Below are 16035 nucleotides of genomic sequence, written 5' to 3' on the forward strand. Positions count from 1 at the left end.
CCATGCTTGTAGCTTTGGAAAAAAAAACCCAGACAGTCACGTCAAAGTTCAAAATCATCCGAGTAAGAGTTTATAAGGACACAAGTCAACCTGAACTAAATACATACATATCTCTGCACAAATGTTGTTTACCGTATGTTGGGTAATTTGGAGGAAGGGAAAATGATTAGGGTCTCAGAATTCTGGCCAAAGCCTTGCTTTTAAGTTCTATAAACTCTGAACCAATGGTGCCTGCTGTGTCTCAGGCAGGCTTAGTAGTCTAGTCCCTTCTCTCACCAACCCAGAGAGAACACAGGCAGCTCAGAAACATTTATTATTATTATTTTTTCAGTCACAGTTTTCATCTTGAGAAAGTGGCACCCTCAGGAGAAAGCTGGGAATGACCAGAGTCTGGATGTCATTCACTCCCCAATTCCCAGAAAGAACTTAACAGTCTCACTCCTAATGAAGACCGAAGCTAGTGACCTCTTAGCTAGAGGCTTTGTGCATTAAAAAAAGAATGTGTGTGTGTATATATATATATATTTATTTATGTATATATATATACGGATATAATATATAAATTTTTTTTTTAGTTTGTTTCCCAGAAGCTCTTTTTGTCCAACCCCGTCAGTCATCCCATCTTTTGCCCTGATCTGTTGCATAATAGCTGAGGGAAAGTTGTGTTACAGAGTCCCTCAATCTCTAGAGCCAAGTCAACTCAATGGCACTACTATCCCATTCAACACATTCCATTCTGCACAGGGCCATATAAAAATAGGGCCTGTCAGACTCACAAAAATGGTAGTTGATTTTATTAGTCTAAGGCTAGTAGTTTAGCCATTTAAAATCTATTTCCCCAAAGAGGGGAAAACTAGTATTTTTCTTCTCTTTTAAAAATTCATTAGCCAGTTGCTATCAAAAAGCAACCTTTGGGTTGGTGAAGGCAAAAGAGTTCTAAAATTACCCCACTATGCAATTATGGCCTTCAGTGTAAGGAGATAAGGTACATTTATTGTGCTGTCTCTCACCATTTGAAATTGGAAGCTTTACAACATATCGTATAGTTATAGCTAGCAGGCAGACAGGATTAAAAACAGACTCATCTTCTCAGTATGCACTCTCTCCCCATTCTTACAAAGCAAGGGGGTAAAGAAAAAAGGTAGAAAAACAAAACAAAAACAAAACTCAAAACCCACCATAACACAGCTTAATCATAAGAGCACACAATATTTGTTTCTATCCCTAACTCCGAAGGGCACATGGTCCATCTTTGTCCACAAACAACGCAGCATTCTTGGGGATCTCCTGGAAATTCCTGCCACCTTTTTCTCTCCTTCTCAACCAGGCTGCAACACTGAAAGATGGACTGTGGACTGTACTAGGACGGGTTGGGGGAGAGGAAAAGGGGAAAGCGGTATGTTCAACCAAGCCTTCTGATTCTGCCTCTAGACTGGCATAAGTCCACATGAGTTATGTTCTTTTTAATTAGAAACAACGCCATGAAGATAAGTGCCAAGTGCTCTTCTGTTACCAGTTCATCATGGAATTTCTGTTGAGGGTCATGAAAAACACTTGGCTACTTCCTCCAGATCGCACGGATGCAAAAAATACCTGTTTGAAATTAAAAAGAAGTTAGTTCAACTGCATGGTTTCTTTTCCTCTTTTCTTCAACCGTCCATCCATTTCCTCTCACATGTCCTATCCTTGCCATGCGTCAGCTCTTAAGACTCAATGGCTGGTGTTTATAAAAGTGCCTTTGAACATGGTGCATCCTCTGTAAACACTCCTGACTTGATTACTTTGATTGTGACTGTTATGTATTATGGTACGGGCCTTCAGGAACATGGGAGGGGCTATATCTTGATTGGCAACATCCCTGAGGATGCTCATATTTTAAAAGGGAGTTTCATGCTAGGTAATGTGCTAGATTTGGGGCCTAGGACACAACAGGTCCTTTGTTAATCTCTGGAAAACCATAGAGGCTTCCCTTCTACCCCCCATAAGGACGATAGGGCAGACTTTAGGCCTGTAGAGAATCCTTTCAAATTCCCAAGGTCAGGGGAGGGGCAGAATTTTGGACCTATTGACTATACAACTTCAGTTATCAATTTTTTAAATTAAAAAAAAAATGGTGTGATCAGATAGGGTAAGTTGTCTCATGCTTATTCACTTTGGTATATCAAGAGTTAACTCTTGGCTTGTCTGCTGGTGCAGGCATATCCTAGGCCAAAGGAGAGATGGCATTAATAAACAGAACCACAGTCCATTAGGTCTGGGTCTGTTAAATCATTTTATCAAAAAACTAAGCAAAATTTGGATTACTGCTTGCTTGAATGTCAGTGAACCACTGCCCTGGGAAAATAATATTCTGGGCTGTGGCTTAGCCCTTAGTTAGCCAACACCAAACTTTGGTCCAAGGCATTTACTTTTGTCACTAGTGTAAAGTCTCTGCTACTTCATTTCCACAACTCCTTCAGAAGAATGCTGTCTCTCCCAACAACAACTTCTTAGGAAGTTCTGGGGGGAAATGCTTGTCATTCAGCTAATGCTACATATGTTAAGTATAACTACTGTTGGGGTCAGTGAATCAAAATGGGGAAGCACAGAAGACCCATGGAAACACACTGGGTGGGGGGAGGGGAAGAAAGGGCTGCTGTTCTCTCCAGGCTGTGTGCACCCTGGGCTCTGAACCTTGGGCCCCAGATACTGGTGTGGTCCCTGCCTGCTCCAGAGGGTATGGGCATGGCTTAGAACCGGCTTCCTGGGGTGGGTCTTCAATGAACTGGAGTGTGAGGATCTAGACCAAGATCACTCCTAGTCTTACAATCGATCCCCAGAGACTGGGCTGGGCCTGGAGTTTTACTAGGGGTCAGGTCTGATTCCTGGCATACTCTGGGAAGGCCCTGGAACCATCCTTGGCACCCACAGCTATTGTCTACACAAACTGCACCGGGTCAGAGTAGCTGGCCAGGGTCAAATATAGTCTGGATTCACCCCCAGCGTTGGACTAAGACCAGTCTGGCCTCTGGGGAACCGGGATGGACCAAGAGATGTACGTCTGTTCAACCCATCACATTCTTTACTCTAGGTGTTTCAGGCCTGCTATTTGGGGACAGCATTTCTAAGTTGGCCATAGTCCCAAAGGATGAATTCACAAATGAGCACAGCTTAGCGACTAAAAACTCTGGGTTAGTCTACAGGGAGGGCAAGGGAGAAGCCGCACTGCTGCAGAGTACCCTTCTGAGGCGACTGATCATGCCAGACGGACGCCACCAATTTCACTGCAAAACAGTCCCCCTATGACACTTCAGAAGAAACATGGCTGGAATGACACAGGACATGGCACTAGTTGAGTTTGCGACTGAACATTTCTTAAGGAATGGGTGACATTTTTTTAAAAGTTTGTATTTCTCCATGTCAAATGTTTTACATTTAAAGGTGAATATAATGTGATGGGTTGGGTTCCCCATAGTGACTTTGTGAAAAGTCTCGAAGTGGAGTGTGAAGCTGACCCACTGTGAGTGATTAACGATGGGCCAACTCTCCCACGTGCGTAGGAGAATTTGGGGTGTCTGCTGAGTCAGCATAAGGCCCGCAGGCCACAAAAGTTGCTAAGAGTTTACAAGAAATTCTTAGAAGTTTTGATGTCTTTTTAAATATGCAAATAATATATTTTGAGGGTTCACATGAATCAAACCAAATAATGCCATTTCAAGAGAATATTGATTGTTTAACACAGATATGATTCAAATCAGTATAGAGGAAAATGAAGGTTTCACAGGTACCTGGTGGTCTCTTAAAATGCAAACACTAATGCAAATGTTGAAACGGATTTACCTTATCATTTCTTTCACATAGAAACTTTAACCTTTGAGCTCGCTTATGCATAAATACTCCATCCAAATGTCCTGTTTCCACTGACCGGATCTCAATAGCTTTCTCGCCCCAGCCCATTATCTGATTGGAATGAATGTAGGCTGTCAAAAGGAATTTCCAAAACTGCATTAAAAACATTAGATGGGCAATAACTCACAGCATCTGTTCACATCTTAACCACAAAAATGACAAACAACTTGAGATAAACAGACAAAGTAAGTCTTACAAGTGTTATTCACAGACTTTTGTTTTTTTGTTTTGTTTTTGGTTTTTTTTTTTGGTTTTTTTTTGTTTTTTTTTGTGGAATCAAATGGTTGTTTCACATTTCTTGACTTTCGTTTCATTTGGGGGGTGTAACTGCTGAAGGAGATAAGGAATGGTTAACCTACCCACAGACGTGGGCATTTCTCCCCATTGGAGCACCACATCCTTAGTTATCCGGCCATAGGTGTTTACATACACCCCCTCATCCTCATAGCAAACAAGCATTTCCATTCCATCTGTTTTAGGCAAGATGACAATGGCATGAGGAGTGATATTGCCCTGAATCTAGGAGACAAAGAAAGGCCAGGCATTATTCTTTTTAAAAAATACAACAGCATCTTGGCTATGCATCTCTAAGATGGCAAAAAAGAGGATCCCCTCCCCCCACCCCCGGCCACCACTTTCATTCTAGAGACTGACATTTTGCTTTGCTTTGCTGACTTTAACCACTGACCTGTCACATACCCCGGTATACAAATACAGACTTAGGCACTAAGTCGAGAATCAATGACCTGTTCCTACAAAAAAACAACTGCAAGTAGGGAACACCCGAGCCCTGGGCTCTTTACATACAACGTCTCTGGTCCTTAAAAGGGTTCCCCGTGGTGAACACCCTCTACAGACGAGGCGAGGTGTGTGCACGTCAGAGGGGCAATGTAGATTGAGCAGAGCTGCCCTGGTCTTTGGTGGTAGAACTGGGATTTGAGCCCATGTCTCACGGACAATAAAAAATCTACTTCCATCTACTTCTAAAAAAAGACGAGGGGAATGCAAACCAGCTGACTCTGATGGAAACAGCTGACACAGGGTCAAAGGGTGGGACCCAAACAGATGCCAGCAAATAGGCTCTGAGTGTCCAACACGGACCATTTATCTGGGTGCCCAAATGACGGAATAAGCCAAATTAATGGCTTGTTGAGAAAACATTTAAAATGACCGGTCATTTAAAAAAAAGTCATGCTACTGGAATCAGTGTAGATGGACTTGCTGTAGGAGAGGAGATGCAGTGCTGCCAGGGTCCCCGGGCTAAGGCTGTCACGGCAGCCTGCTATGTGCCTGGTGGGGAGAGGAGAGGACCGAGGGTGATCACAGTGATGCCCCGGTCACCTCACCAAGCATGGGAGCTGTGTGTCCTGTGTGCACATGCACACACGTGAAAAGCTAGGACGCAGCACAGAACACTGCGCATGTGTGAAAGAGACTGTGTTTGTGCGTGTATGCGTGCGCTTATGTGTGTTTGATGTACTGAAACTACTTTTTTCAATCATCACACTTTTTTGCAGTAAAGCCTATAAACTCTCAAAACACCAATCAGCAACAGATCAGGCCTCAGACTCTCCTGATGGTGTCTACTGTATGTTGGCCTTGGGATCAGGTGCAGGAAATATGACTTGCACTGCACCCATCCTAAGAAGTGACACCATGGGCCGTATTTCTGTTTGACAGTCAGGTTTTAGGCAGTGTTCCAGTGTTGTAATGTTCACACGACAACTTGCAGGGGTTTGCGTTTAATGCTGATGATAAGCCTCTGGAATAGGTCCTTTTATTCCCATTTTACAGATGGGAAAGCTGAGAACTGGTGAGACTCTCTAATGTGCCCATTGTTGCAAAGTGAATACATGCTAGCGCCAGGGTAGCCTCCAGTGTCTGATTCTACTACATAACACCCCCTCAAGTTGAAGAGATCAATAAAGACAGCAAAAGGGGACCACTGACTTCCCGAGTCACATGAACCTGTCTCCCTTCAAAAGCTAAAAATAGGACGTCATCTATTGTACTCTTGCTTAAAAAACACAATTTATGCCCCTGAAGGAAAAATGTCATATGTATTTTAATCCAAAGTCCAATAAGACAACATGTCTAGTAAATGGTGAAGAATCGCTGTTACCTGTTACTCAGTTTCAAGCATTCATAAAGATCAGTTACACCCATGTTTTATGTATTGAAAGCATTGTCTATTTAGTGAAGGCTTTTAGCCTTTTTAGTCCATCTGCTGTCCCAATTAGTAAAAATTAGCTTGACTTCCACTAAAAATATGCAAGAACAAATCCCTTTTCTACATGCACGTTGTTGTAGAACTCGAGAACTTACATGAGATGGTATGTAGATATCATAAGAGTTTCCTGAATCAACATCAATTACATGAAAACCAGTGTGTGAACCAAAAATAACCTTCAATCTTTGACCTTCTTCTACTGTGAGATCAACAAGCAGTGGCTTGTGCTGGAGATCTGAAAAAGACTTTAAAAAGCACCCCATGAGCGTCCACATCGTTCAAAGAGGTTATCTTAATCATTGTTTCTTTTAGCCACAGCCTGGTGGAAGTTAATGCCTGGCTTTCTTACGTTGAAAAGCCAGCAGATTTCTCTTACAACTTTAGGTCTATTTGTATTCTGGCTCTAGGACGAAGGAAGGGTCTAGCACCCATCTGTGGCCCCTTCTCCACTCCTTGTCCTCTAGGGCAGAGAAGTGGTTTACAGTTGTCAATTTCAACAGCATTGTTATGTTTGAAGAACTCGGCATCTGGGAGCCGCTGTTCTTTCCTGTTTCTTTCTGGCCTTTTCCTTCTGGAGAAGGCCCAGCCATCTCTTTGGCCCCTTTCTTTCCCACGGAACACCAGCCCTCACATGGCCGTGACCCTTTCAGAGACAGCGTGGGGTAGGCAGCTGGACCAGCTCTGTGCTAAGTCTGCTCAGAATTAATGGGCACACTCTGGTTCTGATTTTCCTTCAGTGCGTGAGTGGGCGTCAGATTGGTACCTCTTAAACATACCATTGTCAATAGAGAAGGGAGGGGGAGGCTGGAACATCACAAGACTCATGGCTTACGTTGGCTAGTTCAGCTTAAGTAGGAAGGAAAAAAGAGAGCTCTAGCCAAATTTATTAAGGTTCCATGTGTTTCAATCCAGAGCCCAAGCCCCAAGTAGCTGTCAAGCATTCCTATGTTTTCTTTTGCCATTATTTCAGCACAGTCTACTTTTACTGGGCCTTGATGTCTGGGAGAGAAGAAACCACAAGTGGCTCAGCTATAATGCCACTGCCACCCAATGGAGCCTTTTCTTCAGCTTTTGCTAGTGGAGTCTCACAGTAGGGGAGGCTCCCATCCCTCCTGCTCCAGTCCTGGCTTTTGCGCTGTCCTCCTGCCGGGCTGGGTGTGGTAAACAGAACAGAGCCTTTTGCACCTGCTCATGCACCAAGGCTGGCAGTAACTTCCAAACCGGAATCCGAACGGGACCTTGAGTGAAAAACGTTTGTGGACCTAGATCTGGGCACAACGGCAGCACCAATTTAACTTTTAGGTGTCACCTGTGAGTGTTATTACTAACCTAATACAGTCAAAAACTTTCTCTCCATCAAAGTGGGGGAATGGAGGAAGCCCATTTCTACTGATGGATCTCTCCCTGAGCACATCACAAACGAGCCCCTTGCACTAAGGGAACAAGACAGCCTCAAAGAGCGCCTCATCGTGCTCCCAAGGCAGCTTCTGGCCTCACATGGCATAAGTGGCAAGAAAGAATCTATCAAGGGTCAGGGGAAGATGAAAGCCAGAAGAGCGGGGAGAAAAAGTGAGGGCCAATGTGCTCTGAAGAAAACGAGAGACACGGGCAGAGAGAGACAGGGAACAGATGATAAATTCACTTGGGCTCTGGATAGAGTCTGCAGCTCTGTATATGTCCCAGTGCCTGCATGGACTGGTCCTTCTGGCATTTGGGGGTCCACTTTCATGAGCTGGGGTCCACTGTACTAGCATATCCTCATCCCACTCCTGCTGAGTGTCACGGGTGACCAATCCAACCATGGTGGGTCCAGACTCAGATAAGGTCAAAAAGGAAAAAGCGGAATGCAGAGAAACTAAGCCATTTCCTTATGGAACTACATTCAGTATTTGCTTCAGAGGAGTCCAATAGCACTGGGGATATACGCACATCATGTGAGTTGTTGGGACTTTACCCCAAAAGGCTTATAAGGATGACAAGATCTGGAGACACGGTTCATCCTTGAGATTTGGTGCTGCTGTTGGCCTGCCTTTTTGAGATGACTTATCAGAGATTCCCCTAGTTAGGTGCCCTTGTAATGACTCTCATTGCCTAATATCACAATTAATGCTTTGCCCAGTAGCCATCCCATACTAAACGCCCCTAGGAGACGATGATTCATTGACCTGATATGGAGGAGGGCACACCCCAATTTTTTCTCCATTCACTCATCTCCTACCCCCAGTATATTTTATGGCATTTATTAGTGCTTAGTCTTTGCTTTTGGAATAATAAACCTAAGAGTTCCTATACTTTCAAAAGGGGTTTATTATATATAGAAACATTGGTCCTAGTCGATGTGCCAGACAGACCACTTTGTTAACCGGTGCGAACCAAAAAAGAAAAAAGAAAACTTTTTTAGGTAATCACATGCCCGCTTACCTTAAATGCCATGAACTTATGATACGGTTTAGGAGCCCAGGCATATATTTCCACAGCATTCTTTAAGGCAATCACTAGGAATTTAATCCTTTCATATTTAACTGTAATAGACAAGTGATAAATTGAGAAGGTATACCAACTCACTCAGGGTTTTGCATATGTAAATACATACGCCGCTTTTGGTGGGGGATTTGCTCATAGAACAGACTGAACTTTCTTTAAAGCACTCCGTCTTCAGAATACGTGGGGCCTTTTGCTTTATACTGAAGGCTCTTTTCTTCATCTGAAGGCTTAGGACTCTCTTTAATCACTAGGTCTAGATGTGAATTTTCATTGTAATAAGAACCTGCATAGTCACCTTCACGTTCCCCTCCCTGGCCTTTATAGTCACCCACATGCTAGAAGCTGAGAGCTGGTATGGCCAAATGGTAGAAAAATTAGCAAATGGGCAGACCTGTAAAGGGGGCCATTTGCTTATTATCCAAATATGAATTCCGATGATTAGGGATTTATAAGTGGTTACTGCCTATAGAGAGATCCCCCTCTCCAAACACTGCATGAGGTTGTAGCAAAGACTGCTGTGTATGAACCAGGAAGCAGGCCCACAGCAGACAATGAATGAGTCGGCCAGCACCTTGACCTTGGTCTTCCCAGCCTCCAGAATTGTGAGAAATTCCTCTTGTTCATGGTATTCTGCTCTAGCAACCTGAACAGGCTAAGACAGTACACGGGGCAGTCATTTCCTTCGTAGAATAGTTGGAAGAATGGAATACTGGTGTCCAAAAGGAAACTGGACAGCCCATGGCAACGAACCAAATTCTTGCTCCCTGAGCTCTTTTCCTTTAGTGTGCCCCTGCTGTTTACATATTCTGTCTTTAATATACTTTCAGCTACTTCCTTGGCTATTGACTTCCATATTTCTAAATAATATGCTTATAATGTTACTTCTTGTTTGTTTTTTTTTTTTTTTCAGTTGGAGATCTCTGTTGACTTGAGAGTATGGGAAGGATTTAGTCTCTTATAACCGTCTCCTCTCTCTAGTTCTCTCTCACATACACACACACGTTGCTTCCTCCCCACACCACTGATAGTTACAGTTCAAATTTTTGGTTAAATCAAGATCCCACGTTGAAATGATTATTGTTCACAGCTGAGGCATATAGCATGCCACAGTTACATTTTCTCATTTTTCATCTTTCCCCCCCTACTTCCTTCTTTTCCATGCATCTGTCTCTAAGCACATGTAGACGTCCTGCTACTACTGTAAATGCCTTCAATGTGGTCAAATGTGGCAGATAATCTATTCGTGATATTTTATTTTCCCTGAAGGCACCCCTTTTAGAATACTCCCTTGTCCCACTCTACCTTGACTGATTTCCTGATTTCTCCTAGGCCTATGACAGAGTTGTCACCCACATTTCCTTCACCATCATTCTGGGTATTTTCTTCATTTTTTTTTTTAACCTGGATTCCTAGATTTATGCCTTTATTTTGATGGAATACATCAGTCAGTAGTTTTCTGAGAACCGGTGTATGGAACATAAATGTTGTGAGACCCTGCACGTCTGAAAATGTCTTCATACTACGTTCAAAGTTGACTGATGGTTTGATGGTGTGATGGCTAATTTTATGTGTCAATCTGACTGGGCCACAAGGTGCTCAGATATTTGGTCAAACATTGCTTTGGGTGTGTCTGTGAGGGTTCTTCCAGATCATATTAACATCTGAGTGGGTACAGTGAGGAAAGCAGACTGCCCTCTCAGCGTAGATGGGCTTCCTCTAGTCGATTACAGACCTGACAGAGTAAAATGACTGATTAAGAGGACACTCCTGCCTGACTGTTGAGGCGGGGAACTTGTCTTTTCCACAGATTGGGTCTGAGAGACTGGCCCTTCTGGGTCTCCGGCTTGCCAACTCCAGATCTTGGGACTTCGTAGCCTCCGTAATTGTGTGAGATAACTTCTGTAATAAACTACTTTATATAGAGAGTATATTTACAGACCTCTATATGTACGTATATACCTCTTATTACCCCCCTCTCCCCCGGTGTGTGCGTGCGCGTGTGTATGTGTCTATCCTATTAGCTCTGCTTCTCTGGAGAACCCTGGTTACTACTGATGGGTTATAAAATACTCGTTGAAGGTTTTGTTCCATCATCTTCTAAGCTTGTAGTATTGCTGCTAAATCTCAAGCCCCCTAAAATATAAACTATTTGTTTATTTATTTAATTATAATATGGAAGCTTTACGGATCTCCTCATTTCCTGGGTACTGAAATGTCATGTTAATATATCTTCCTTTGAGTCTTTTTTTTTTCCATTCACTATACTGGGTATTCACAGTGAATCCTTTTAATTTGGGACTTCAATTCCTTAGTTCTAGAAATTTTCTTATATTACTTCTTTGATACTTTCTCCCCTTTCCAATTGTTATCTTCTCTTTTTCCTAAACTCATGTTAGATTTTGAAGCACTTGGACTGATCTTTTACCTTCTTGCCTTTTGTCTCCTTTTCTTTTCTTTTCTTCTGGTCCTACTTTCTAGGAGATGTCTCATCTTAATCTTCTGATACATCTATTATACTTTTTATTCTTGTGAGTATATTCAAATTTCTGAGATTTGTGCCTTGCTCTCTGACCTCCACTTATCCTGCTCCAAGTGTCCTTCTTAATGGTCCCTAGTCTTCTCTTCTGGAAATAGTTTTTCTAATCTCTCTGAAGTTATTAGAGTTTCTCCTTAATTTTCTTCCACTCCTGATTAGCTTTGGCTCCTCTCAAGTCCTTTCTTTCTGTTAAAGTTTCCTTTCTATTGCTGGATGTGCCCACATCCAGTGCAGGTGGGCTTACCCACTGCTGGGCTTCAGGTTTCAGTGGTCACGTAGCGAGCTTCCCACGGCACTGCCAATGTTTAGTACCTAGACATCTTTCCTTTCTGGTCATTTAGTTTCTCCAAAGACAAATCTTTCAGTCTCTTGCTTGGGTATATAAGTATGGCTGCCAACATCCTGGGAGCTGAATGGGAGAAGAAGGGATGTGTGTGTGTGTGTGTGTGTGTATGTGTGGTCCTGGCAATTTCATGCTCCCACAATTCAGACTGGCCATGCCAACTTATCCTCCTCTGTTGCAGTGGGAGAGAAGTCGTGGCTCATCACCCTTCCAATAATCGTTCTGTTTTCAGTTCTACCATATACCTCCATCTCAGATAACATTTGGGGCCTCTGACTTAGACATAGAATTGAGCATTTCCTGGTCATCTAGGTTAGTTACTCATCATCCAACGATTCTTGTTCAATTCTGTTGACATCTCTTGTTGCTGGTTTTTCTTCTTCTGGTCCCTTTGTCCTTGTGGGTTTAGGGCATTTTTATTCCTTCACTGTCATTTTAATGGGTATTTGAGAGGGAGTGGATATAAATGTTTAAACTGGAGCATAGGACTTTAGTCCAAATGCACTCTTAAAACTTCATCAATCCGACTTTTTGGAAACAATGCAAGTATACCTAAAGTTTCAACAATATCTCAAACTGGTAACAACAGTATCATCAATATCTAATAGAAAAAAAATGGAATGAAACTTAAACTGAGTAATTAGGATTGAGTAAAATATTCCATGGCTTGACACTCACCAACTTTGTAATGTATGCAGCCTTCCAAGTCCCCAACTGTGATCCAGCCTTGTTTCTTTTCCACTTCTGGGTCATTGTGTAGTATTCTGTTTCTTAACCATGAAAGATAGTAAACTCGTAGTTTGTTCTTCTTTCCTGTTGAAATAATAGAGCTCTAATTTCAAGCCCGTGTGACAGACTTTTCTCTCAGTCCTTCCTCATCTGTTTTATTTTATTCATTTATTTTTATTTTATGTACAATTGTATAGGTGTGTGAAGGTACAATAACCAGTGTCCCCAGCAATATCAAAGTGTTGTCTATGCCAACAGCTCCAAGTATTTTGGACAAATCACCATTTTATAATTTGTCTTTACCTTCAGGTTATTTCTTATTTGAGCAAGCTGTTCTTACTCTCTCTTCTAAATGCAAAGGACAGTGTCAAGACCTAATTCTTTAATGGAATAGTTGGTCAGAGTTCCAGAACATTCTAGATCAAATTACATGAAGGAGTTGTTGACAGCTGGACATTTTAACATGCTTATGCATCACTGTCTTTCCCTCACCTTCTAACCTAACAGCATATGTTAATAAGGAGCCACTTATTTGCCTATTACTTTGGAGATGACAGCTAGGATTAGTTTTACTTTATCTGACTAGCAAAAATAAAATAAAATAAAATAAAATAATTATAAGGAGGCAAGAGAAACAATTTTGATGAAGGCAACCTGAGCTCGGTGGAGAACCGTGGACACATTTACGATTCTGACATCACTGCAAGAAATTTTAAACAAAAATAGTAGAGAAAAAGAAATGTACTTGGGAAAAACCAAAGTTCCCATTGGCAAAGTGCTTCTGGAGTTGGAATTCAACGATAAAAGAACATCTTAAGAATGCTGAGGAGTAGGGGCGCCTGGGTGCCTCAGTGGGTTAAAGCCTCTGCCTTTGGCTCAGGTCATGATCCCAGGGTCCTGGGATCGAGCCCCGCATCGGGCTCTCTGCTCAGCAGGGAACCTGCCTCCCCCTCTCTCTCTGCCTGCCTCTCTGCCTACTTGTGATCTCTGTCTGTCAAATAAGTAAATAAAATCTTTAAAAAAATGCCGAGGAGTACACAGGAGCAAAATTTAATATCCTCTGTGAGATTGTCTGAGTACCAGATAAGAATGTTCCTTGGAGTGGTTCATCCTTTTCCATGGGGTGGGGAGGGGTGGGGGGAGAAGAGGTGGCTCTTCTAAGTGATCAGACATTTAGGCCTGGGGGTTATACTTCCTGAGTACTTCTTTTCTCTTAATTTCTCTTAGGCATCAAAAGATGCTTTATATTTAATAGATGTGACATATATGAGAAGAAAATGTATTAAAGCATTGCACACTGGATTCGACAGGACAGTGCACTCACAAATGAAGGGAGTCACTGTGCAGTTACTATTCCTTTTTGTAGCCAAAGGCCCAGAACTGATCCTAACAGCTAGGATGGACAGAAAGGCCAGTGCTTCCTCCTTTCTGTGCCAACGCAGTTCTGAGGGCAGTTCAAGAATCATTTGCTCCTACTTTCATTCTCTTTTTTCCCTGCCTATACGTCATGATAAGAGGAGGTGTTTACTTTTTAAAGAGTGGGAACATGTCACTCACAATGTAATGAAGTCTGACTGAATTTTCTGGCATCGTTTCCACTTTTGGTAGGTGCGTGGCAGATGTACGTTATAAATTCTGATTGGGTGGCACGGCAATCAAGCAAGCCATTGACAAGAAAAAAAAGACTACACTGAATTAAGCTCAAATGATAATACAAGAAGAACTTACTCGCCTAACTCTTTTGGGGGAGAATAAAAAGAGATGAAACTCTAAGCATTCAGTGGAAAGGCAGAAGAAAGAGACGGTAGCTTCAAGTGAAGGCAATTTTTCGAAGCAGAAATATGGCTCACGAGCTAAAATTTATTCAAGGTTGAACCCAGTAGCCCTGTGTTTTCCCTCTGTGAAACAATGGCTCAGTAGAGAGCCGTGGTTCTCAAACTTGGCTGCACGTTAGAAACACCTCGGGCACTATGGGAGCTATTGATCCCTGGGCCCTACTCCCAGCAATTCTGACCCACACCTGGGTGCATCCTGGGTTCTTCCTATCCATTCAAGTGGTTCTAATGTGCAGAGGTATGGTGGTTTCATACTGGATGAGACAGGAAGGCAGGAGAAAAAAGGGATATTGTTTATTAAACTCCTTCAAACATCATCAGAAAGCAAAGAACTTTCAACAAACACAGACTCTTTCCGGTAATGTTGTTAACTTGTCCGTAATAAGGCCTTCACTTCTGTGTCCGTATTTCTTTAAAGTTCTTTTTTGGGAACCAGAGAGCTGCAGAGTGTAGTGGTAATGATTCCCACATCCCAATCTCTTTGCAGACTCAGTCACCCAAAGGGCCAGCTTCTGCTTGCTGAGACGCCAATGGAGTATAAGCTAGAACAGTTCTTGAGAGAAAAGAGACCAGAGAAGCTTCTGCTTACAAAATTTTCCACTCCGTGAAGCCTACATTTTGATGTTCTCCACCTGGGAGTAGGTAGTAGAGCTCAGGCTTCAAAAGATCCTTGCTAAGTCCTGGGAGAGGTTAAAGGCCTATAAACACAGAGCCTTTGTGGTACATCTGCCTGATTCAGAGATCGCGAGGTGAGCTCAGAGGTTGAGAGGTTTCCCTTTGGAGGTGAGTATCTCCAGAGTCACAAAACAGGGGTGATCTCACTCCGGCTACACTGCTATAATTTATCGTGTCACTGTCATCCAGGGAGGACAGAGCTTGCTGTTTTTTCAGAACTGAGGTGATGGCCTTTCCTACCTGTGCAGACCTGAAGGTCTCGGTCATCCAGCAACATACCAGTAACGTACCTGATATCGTCACCAGGACATTCAGTCCCTCTAACACGTCCATCTGCTGAAATCGCCTCCGGTTGATCAGATTATAGACTTTGCCTTGCCCACTTCGGTCCAAAAGCATCAGGCCATTTTCCGTTCCCACCAGGAGGTTCACACCTGCAAATTGAAGGTGCACCCCAAGACTGACTTTTTATATGCTTCAGCCTTTCTGTATCTGGGGTCCCTGTGAAACCTAAGAAACTGTGTCTTGTTACTATAAACTAATGGGCAAGTAGGTACTACGGTAGGGAGTGAAGAAGTAGAGGCTTGGCTGCAGTAATTAAATCACTGCCCCTCTGGTAACAAGATTAGTCTTCTTTTATAAAGTGGTAGCGGCATTCATTACCTCTGGCCCGGTACTGTCTGCTATGTAGAATCCTTCTCCCGAGAAGCCTTGGGCACAGCTTCTACACCAGCACAATTAGCCTTTATTCCTTTCCCGTAACACCCATGGCTTTCCTGGCTCTCTCTATAAATCCCACCTCGAGACTTGCCCAAGGTTCATCCCCACCCCTGTTCATGCACGGATTTCTAGCCTACCTACCTTCAACATACAGCAGAGTGCCCCATTTCCATACCTCACTGGAAGAAAAGCCTTTCCTCCTCCTCACACCAAAGCTTACATATGTCTCATACGCTCAAGCTTCTGCTGTCAGGGAAATGACAAGCCAATGCCAGTGAAGGTGTTAAATGCCTGAGAGTTGCAGGGCTGTAAGGGACCACTCAGGTATCTAAATCTGGTCCAGACCATCTCCCATCCTAAAAATTGCTGCAAATTAACTCCCACCTGCCTTGCAACATGCCTGCATGCATGCACGCTGAGGGTCCACTGTGTCGTGGACAATATTCATGAATAGGTAACTCTCTATCTTCTCTTGCTTTTGTACATCTATTTTTTGAGTAGCATAAATGTCTGTTCTTTTGTCCATAAATTACTGTATATTAAACATGGCCATCTTGCCTCCTGTCTCTTCTCCAGAGGACAGAGCCTTACTCCT

General features: G+C 42.9%; 1 protein-coding gene across 3 annotated transcripts in view; it reads right to left on the reverse strand.

Annotated features, from left to right (window-relative positions):
* Positions 1–582: 582 nt before the first annotated feature.
* TNIK (TRAF2 and NCK interacting kinase) overlaps positions 583–16035 on the reverse strand; it is a 376499-nt gene continuing 361046 nt past the window's right edge. For all 3 annotated transcript variants that reach the window (XM_080809121.1, XM_080809120.1, XM_080809119.1), the window contains 7 exons: positions 15011–15154; positions 12160–12294; positions 8540–8640; positions 6214–6363; positions 4248–4407; positions 3820–3959; positions 583–1593 (listed from right to left, as the gene is read on the reverse strand). In XM_080809121.1, coding sequence (XP_080665247.1) covers positions 1510–1593; positions 3820–3959; positions 4248–4407; positions 6214–6363; positions 8540–8640; positions 12160–12294; positions 15011–15154 — 914 coding nt within the window. In that variant the 3' untranslated portion in view covers positions 583–1509. The remainder of the gene's footprint in view (positions 1594–3819; positions 3960–4247; positions 4408–6213; positions 6364–8539; positions 8641–12159; positions 12295–15010; positions 15155–16035) is intronic.

The sequence above is a fragment of the Martes martes genome, assembly GCF_963455335.1.
Source record: "Martes martes genome assembly, chromosome: 1".
NCBI classification, from domain to species: Eukaryota; Metazoa; Chordata; class Mammalia; order Carnivora; family Mustelidae; genus Martes; species Martes martes.